The sequence below is a fragment of the Ptiloglossa arizonensis genome, chromosome 3 (genome assembly GCF_051014685.1).
Source record: "Ptiloglossa arizonensis isolate GNS036 chromosome 3, iyPtiAriz1_principal, whole genome shotgun sequence".
Lineage (NCBI taxonomy): Eukaryota > Metazoa > Arthropoda > Insecta > Hymenoptera > Colletidae > Ptiloglossa > Ptiloglossa arizonensis.
The window spans coordinates 4,394,084-4,402,528 of record NC_135050.1 but is presented as its reverse complement, the minus strand read 5'-3'; the positions used below and the strand labels follow the sequence as shown (position 1 = coordinate 4,402,528).

The 8,445-nt window shown below is 30.1% G+C and overlaps 2 protein-coding genes across 2 annotated transcripts; one reads left to right on the top strand and one right to left on the bottom strand.

The window, feature by feature from the left end:
- The first annotated feature begins 15 nt into the window (after positions 1 to 15).
- On the top strand, positions 16 to 1,547 carry Smd1 (small ribonucleoprotein particle protein SmD1). The gene is made up of 4 exons (XM_076306820.1): positions 16 to 224; positions 413 to 489; positions 603 to 800; positions 1,234 to 1,547. Exons 1-4 carry the CDS (start codon positions 211 to 213, stop codon positions 1,314 to 1,316), a joined length of 372 nt encoding a protein of 123 aa, XP_076162935.1. The 5' UTR covers positions 16 to 210; the 3' UTR covers positions 1,317 to 1,547.
- Positions 1,548 to 5,537: 3,990 nt separating this feature from the next.
- On the bottom strand, positions 5,538 to 6,626 carry LOC143144549 (TWiK family of potassium channels protein 18). The gene has a single exon (XM_076307071.1). It carries the CDS (start codon positions 6,581 to 6,583, stop codon positions 5,567 to 5,569), a length of 1,017 nt encoding a protein of 338 aa, XP_076163186.1. The 5' UTR covers positions 6,584 to 6,626; the 3' UTR covers positions 5,538 to 5,566.
- Positions 6,627 to 8,445: the final 1,819 nt, after the last annotated feature.

Sequence of the window (8,445 nt, the reverse complement as noted above, 5' to 3'; positions counted from 1 at the left end):
GAGCCGCCATATTTGCGCGGTCAAAAAAACTTATAAAACAGACAATTCACGCTCCTCTGCTTGATGCTCTCTATATATGTACACAAATGGAAAGGTTTTGGAACCCAATTGCATATATATTCATAGCGTTATATACGATCAAACACAAGGAAGAGGGTCATGATAATAACTGAAATTGTAATTTTAACGTGACATAGAAAGTATAATAATATGAAGCTTGTAAGGTATACAATTTAATGTAAAATGTTATGAATTTATAATAATTGAAGTGTACCGGTAAAATGATATATGCAAGCACTACATCGATTTTGAAAAAACTACCAGTCGTAGATATAACCCCTAATTCAAACTTGTTTTTAATATTTGAACTTAAAATAATTTTATTTGCTACATAATATTGTAATGATTTTAGATTCTTGATGAAACTCAGTCATGAGACTGTAACAATAGAATTGAAAAACGGTACTCAAGTACATGGTACTATTACTGGTATGACAACATAACCTATATTTTATAGTTACATGTTATTAGATGAATGAAAAGTATTTTCAGTTTTTGTTTCAAACTTATATTGAAACACCGAATATAATTTTTGTTTTCAGGGGTTGATGTAGCGATGAATACACATCTAAAAACAGTGAAAATGACTATAAAGAACAGGGACCCTGTTCAATTAGATACTTTAAGTTTACGAGGAAATAATATAAGATATTATATATTGCCAGATTCATTACCACTTGAAACGTTACTTATAGATGACACACCAAAAGCAAAAGCTAAGAAAAAGGAAGCTGCAAGAGGTTTGTAGATTTATAACTTTATATGTACAAACTGAAGTTACTATGCTTTATGCATAAATATTTTAAATAAGTTCTATACTTTGGTCAAGGTTACTTATTATGAGAAGCTCATAAAATACTTTTTCTTTCATTTTTATCTGTCTTTCTTCACAACATAAGAATACTCCTATAATATAATTATCTCTTTATTGTTTAAGTATAAATGTTCAATGAAGTATTATTTTTCAAGTGGTAAGGTATCACATTATAAATTTTTGGTAAAAAGTACTGAACTTTTGCTGTAAAATGGTTAATATTATTTTTATTATAAGCTATACTAGTGTTTAGAAAACATTTTGTATTTTGTCTGCATACATATAGTATGTGTTCAATTTTGTAAATTCTAGACAAATACGTAATATGTATTTTATATATTGAAGGTAATTGTTTTTAGGAGCAGCACGCGGTCGAGGACGAGGTGGACGTGGTACCAGAGGTGGTCGTGGTGGACGAGGTAGAGGCAGAGGAAGACGTTAGTTACACATAGTGTTGTACTTAAGAAAATTTAATTCCACTTTTTCACATTAAAGGAAAAGCATTTATATTTGCGTAATACTAATATCACATTGACATAATCCAATAAATTGTACTGATTTTCTAATTTAGTATCAGAATTTTGTATTGTATTTGCCGTAATAACTTTAATATTTATAGGGATATTCAGAAATCTGTATTGTACTTTTCATATATATAGCGATACCTTTACAATTCGCTTGAGTATTGTCTGACCATTCCTATAAAATAGCATGTCAAATATGAGGTCCACATAAGAGTTATTTGCATCAAGTACTACAATTTTTCAGTAATGTAAGGTACAAGGAAAATTGAATTAATACAATTTAGTGCAGAAATATAAAGAGAACAAAATATACATTTATTTAAAATATGATAACTATACTCTTTAAAAAATTGAAATAATGTCACTTCAGGAAAACGTCTATTTTTAATTTATATGCGACTTTTGAAAACGAATAAACATTGAAAGTCATTATCCTAAAGGCTAGTGTTAGATTAATGGAATTCCATACTGAGTTACATCTGCTATAGGTTATGTATTACAATAATTAAAAAAATTCAAGTAGTAATGATATTCGAGTTATAGTTCATGATAAGATGTGAGGGAAGGGAGCAATACAAGGATGCACTCTGTCGATAAGGTAGATTACTTCGTTAGCAAAATAAGACATTCTGCACTTTGACGGTAATGTCGAAAACAAAATTGGTTTTGTACTAGTCTACGTCTTTTGAAATAGTGGCGAGAGTTGGGGATAAAGAAGAGAGTTCCATCGGTAAACTAGAGCACTCTTATAGAGAATATGCATTCTTTCGATAAAAAAAGACAAAGAATTCTTTCGATAAGAAGAGGCTTTTACCGTCTCTCAAGATGAGTTGGCTTTACGATGGTTTGGAGGTGGATGATCACTTCCAAGAACCTGAGCGGACCCTGCATGGCGGCAATCAGGTCCACGACATTCGCGGCGAATATGTCATGGCTATGACAATATTTAATTATTTACATGGAGTAAATAAAAAACTTCTGTAAAAGCAAGGATAGAATGCGAGATCGTTGCAGTCATCAGTGACAATACTACAAACATAACTAACAAACATGAAATATAAAAACGATTACATTAGTTTAATATGCGTGCTGTTATTATTTTAATAACTTTTAATATCAAATAAAAATAAATGTTTTAATGAAATGTCAAATAGATATTGAACATCTCAAAAGATATGAAACGGGTATTGAAATTTTCATAGAAGTCTCAAATGAATATTGATACTTTTTTAAAGTATTAAACAGATATCGATACTTTTGTAAAGCATCAAACGGGTATCGATACTTTTAGAAGACATCAAAGAAGTATCGATACTTTTTTAAGGTATGAAAGAGGTATTGATACTTTTGTAAGGTATCAAAGAGGTATCGATACTTTCATTGAAGCATCAAATAAATATCGATCTGAATACTTTGCATATATATTGAACTTGTTTTTAGTATCTTACGGAAACGATCTACTTTTTCGATTCTTCGCATAAATATAAAAGATTTACTTTTTTACCAAGTATAATTGTCACGTGAAATATTGTAGTTAACATTTATTACATTTGGAACAATAATTACCATCATTTTAATAGAATACTAAAAATTGATATAGTAATAATGCGTGTAAAACAAAACTCTACCTATATGACTCGATAAATTTAGCAATCCATCGAATATTTCTATTTTAAGGAACTAGAAGGAATTCCACGTTGTAATGTTTATACTAATCTGGCGTTTAGAGTCTCGTCTGGTTGAGTTCACGAAGGGCTTAGTTTGTTTAAAACATTTTCTCTTTTGTGTTCTGTCTGGAAATTTGCAGTATATTGCCGAGGATTTATTTTAACTTAGTCTTTAGAAATGTTACGTTTGTTTCATAAAAAGTTTAAGTTAGGTCTGAATTAGATAACTAAAAATTTATACTTTTGACAAACTTTTTAAAACATTCTGTTTTTTCGTTAGAGTCGAAAATTTGTTAGAGTTTTTTTAACCTTCTAAGTTTTCATTTTTTATACAAAGCTTGCCGAAGTTTTTAAATCCATCTCCGAACTGAATTTTTTATTTTTCGTCAACTAAGCGTTTCAATTTTTAAAATTATTATAATTATTGTTAAGGGATAATTGTTTGTATTCCGATTAGAGGAATTTGCGCAGCAATTTTAAAGATTTTCTGAAAATACTCTTCAGATTGTAAAAATAGATTTTAATTTGGAAGATTGTCTTTTATGGTGATTCCTTTCCTACGACTAACTTTGTAAATATAATTATATAAAGAGCATTTAACACCTTATCTACGAGTCACATAATACATATTTTATATACTCAGTTCTAATAGGTGTTTAGGGGATCGAGAGAGAGATTTGTGTTTTCTGTAAATTAATTCTTTTCTTGTAAATACTTAAGTACAAATAAGAAAATATAAAATATGATGAAAACTAAAGAGGTGCACGTATTACATTTTGCAAGAGTATATTACAATTATTGACAGCGACCTTCGTTAGATTGTTATTATACATGAAACACGTTCGTGGATCAAATGTTAATTTTATCTCACTTACTCTTACCATTTCTTACTTGCTTCCTATTTGTATAAAGTTGAACGAGCAGGAGAAATAAGAGCAATTACATTTCATCTACCTGTTCTTTAGGCAATTACAATTTGGTCGTGATCGAGCAACAATCTGAAGGACATTTTATTAATTTTCGAAGTAAAAATAATATTTTCACAAGAATGCGTAAAAGCAGCACTCCCTTTTAATGTTTTACGTTACACAATTAGCGTTATAACTACAATATTTTTATTAGCGTAATTATAATTTAATATAAACAAAGTTATAAATTATAATTAAGTATGTGTATACATAATGCTTGTTAATTTTAATACCAAATTTAATCATTTATGATGTGCTTGCAATACTATTGAAAGTTAATAATCTTTCTGTTATTAATGTTAGAGTAGAATGGACAAGATTATTAAGAAATGTCCGAAAATGATCATTTTCAGATTAAAGGAAAGAAGGTCATTCTGAAGTACTAGCTCTTTATATATTTCGGTTATCAAGGTTTTCAATTTTAATCAAAACCTGAGAGCATACCCGATACATATATGATAACATACTAACAGCTGCTTTCGGTAGCTCGATAGAAATATAAATACGTCTTTTGATCGACTTTAGAAGCCAAACAACTCTGTTCTTTTCGTCGAATGTTTATAATTTTAAATAACGTATTATCGATCCAATTTCCGTACATTTTTATCCAGATATCCAACATTGCTTACAATTAGATTTAACTAGTATTACCAACAGGTTTCAAATTCAATTAATTTTGCGACAAATTTTCATGCCGCATATTATATTTTCGAAAGCAAACAACATATAGCACTGTATTATCGAACAATAATTTAATAAAATACTAATAATTTAATACAATTTTATAGCCGTGTTTGGTACATAATTTTCAAATTATTCAAATGTAGTTTTAGTATTATACATACGATTCGTTGTGATTTCAAGGAGCTGATAATTTTTATCAGTGTTTTCTACTTTGATCCTAACTCTTTTGATACAATTCTGTCGTCTTAGAAAATTCTAACTATTTCATTTTTAACAGATTTCTGATTATATTAGGTGTACAAATTAATTTTCTGCCTTTTAAAGGTAAATTTTAATTATACTCCAATCTTCAAAAGAATCTTCGTCAGCTTCCACTTATAGATTTTTACCATTTCTCAGGCGGTAAATTTTCTCTCGGAAAAAGTATGGCGGTTTCGAGACAATGAAATCGTCAATGCTTTGTATTAACCTCTTCTATCTTTTTGAAGCGTGCATCTGCTAAGACTTAACAGTTAAGTGATGTTGAAATAATTGAAACAAATGGTAATTCAAAAGGGCCAGCTCTGATGAATAACTTCACCTCAAAACTTTTCACCTCAACGAATTTTAATCTTAGTAGCATTTTTTCTTTTAGTCGAAGCGTGAAAAGTATACAGATTCGAATGTACTGTTTCTCAGAGACCATGGTGCTTACTACTGTTTTTTTAAGGTTATGTCGATTGTAGAGTCAGGTTTTACCGTTTTAAAGTTAGTTATATATATATATATATATATATATATATATATATATATAGGGGCCGAGAATTAATTTGTACAGCTAATATTTTACACGAATGTCAATTAATCATTTTATTCTGGCATTTTTGATCCGCAACACGTTTCTATCTGATAATGAATAACATCGAGAATTTGAACGAATTGCTCCTTCAGTTCCCTAGCTTTCACGTACACATCCTCCTTCATTAAATCGTAGCACATAGCAATAAGTCCCATACCAAGTAGTAAATATACAAAATTTATTATCAATTTTGTCTGACTGTCGGTAGTTAGGTCGCCATGCGTCCAACCAGGGACTAGATCTCCCATTCCGATCTTGCATAGCGATGTCACACAAAAATAAGCACTATCTAAGTAATCCCATCCTTCCCACTCGGCAAACATTATAGAACCACCTATGACGTATCCAAAAATTACCCAAAGGCAAGCTGTTGATGGCACTGTAATTCTTTGGCCAAGTTTTTTTTTTCCAGTGCATTCGTGTAACCACGTGTACAACCAACGAAATGTCTGCGCTAGTACTTTTCCCATGTTCAGAAAGTACAACACGTACAACGGAATTCCCAAAACTGCGTACATAACCGTGACTCCCTTGCCCCAGGCAGTTTGGGGCACCAAAGTTCCGTATCCGATCATTGTGAACACAGAGAGACAGAACATCATTGCTGCTGGAAAGGACCAAAGATCGGCCGATGTTAAGCCACTGCAATTTTCCTTCTTGTAATTACTGATGAAGTTGTCTTGGTAGCGTTGAAGGATTTGGTTGGACAACGCATAGAACGTAGTTTTGTTAAACACATTTACAGTCTGATTGCTGGCTGTGCTGAACCACAGTTCATCGGCGTATTGTTTTCTTATTAATTCTCGGATACAAACTGTGGATGAGATCGGGACTTGAGTCTCGATCATCATGAAACCGAAAGCACCTATTATAGCATAACTGACCACAAGTCCACCAACGCCGACCTGGGTGCACATAAAAGCAACTAATTTTCGGCAACAGTCTTTTATGCGCTCTCTGGGATCTAGATCAGTCGATGTTGAGGAGGAATCTCGACTCCTTAGAGAGGATCTTATTGGGACACGCATTATTATTCGTACACACGATTAAAATCTAGCAATGATACTTGGAGCCAAGGGAACTACATACAACTTCACGTTGGGTGATACTAAACGACTTTCGTGCCGCTTTTCTATTTCTGTCGGAAGACACCACTCCATGTTACTCTCTATCCTTTTCTCCTTCCCTACGTCTTTCTCTCTTTCTTTCACCGTTCCACTCACTTCTCGGCATGTCTTGTTGTTTCTACTTACAACAGTGCACACACAGTTGAAGATACTTTGGATTTATATCGATAATCGTAATATGAAACTGTATATTATATTAAAAGTTGTTATTGTTTAAACGAGTGTGGAGCGTAAGTGACAAAATCACGAAGCATTTAAGCTTAATAATTTTACGCACTTAATTCAGTTTGAGAGTATTTCATTGGTAATTGATCAAAACAATAAGAGTGATATAAACATGTTAGAAATTATATGTTATGTCTATGTAATAATGTATAAACGATTAATTTTTTCTGAAAATAATCGTGGATTAAGTTTTATCGTTGTGCATTTCATACGACGAAACGTAAAGAAGTTTTCAGAACATTTTCAGAACATACAATTTGTATGCTTAATAATGAATTTTAATATAATGTAAGTTCGTGATATCTTTTATTTAAAGATTAGGATTTCTCTACTTTATCTACATCTCTTAAAACAAAATTATACGAAATATGATGTAATTAAATTTCAATACCATATATTATATGTGCTATATTTCTCACAATCGTACTACACGTGCTTCTTTTTATAATTTCACACGAATAAACAAGAAAACTAAAGTTTATAAATATTTCTTTTAAAACCGTTAATTACATTTTTCATTTTTGCATTTAAGTTTTATGTCAAAAACAGACATATTCTTTAAAAAATTGAATCTTAATATAGTACTTGTTCAAAGATTTATTTTTGTTAATTCTAAATAAAATATTATATAAGTATGATACATAATGTGGTTTTAAATAAAATTTGAAAAACACTTGTTTATTCACCGCTAATCTTTTTGAAAATGTTTCTAATTTCTAGATCTTTCGAAGTATGTGTTATACAATTTGAAATACGTTAAAGTAGTGTAATAATTTCCATATTTGTTGTTTACGTCGTATTTGATTCATCACAGAAATAAAGGCAAATATTTTTCCTCGTGTTTTCTTTTCCTTGTCTAAAAATATCTTAGATTTCTTAATAAAACAAGTTTATCCTATCAGAATTTCGATGATTATTTATACATTTTATAAAATTATATATTTTAAATTCGTCAAAGTTTTATGCACATCGTATTTCCACTAGACCTACTTTACATACAAGAGATGAAATTCGATCCGTGGAAATCTGTTAATTATTTTTACGCCAAGTAGAAAATAATCTCAAATTTCAATTACATTTACATTTGCAATGTATTTGCATTTATAAACAGTGGAATAGGATAATGAACCTACATAGGCTACAGAAAACTTACAACTTCGACAAAATACGTTTTAGTATTAACGTCTAGGATAGTGTTTTACATACTATTATTATTGGTCCATATTTCTAGATACTATTATTATCCACTAGAATACAAAGCACGCATAGTATGTAAATTTACAACGAACTTATTCTGACAGATAGTTTGGAACACGTATACACACATGTAATAATTATATTGTTTTAATTGATAATTCACATTATAAATATTGTTTTTTTTTTATATAATTCTGCATAATGATTCAATTAAATTTGGACTCTATATCTTTCACTTAACTATCAAATTATTCAATGTTCACTTATTACATAGTAATACTTCTTTTTATTGCATAAAAAATTAACTTTTATAATGATATGTAAAATTAATTCTTTCCTAC

What these genes read in the sequence shown, in the direction of transcription:
- Smd1 (XM_076306820.1), top strand. An exon ending in AGTACATGGTACTATTACTG is followed by an intron (nt 490 to 602) that starts GTATGACAACAT and finishes TTTTGTTTTCAG; the next exon opens with GGGTTGATGTAGCGATGAAT. An exon ending in GAAAAAGGAAGCTGCAAGAG is followed by an intron (nt 801 to 1,233) that starts GTTTGTAGATTT and finishes AATTGTTTTTAG; the next exon opens with GAGCAGCACGCGGTCGAGGA.
- LOC143144549 (XM_076307071.1), bottom strand. Translation starts at nt 6,583, where the DNA reads ATGCGTGTCCCAATAAGATCCTCTCTAAGGAGTCGAGATTCCTCCTCA.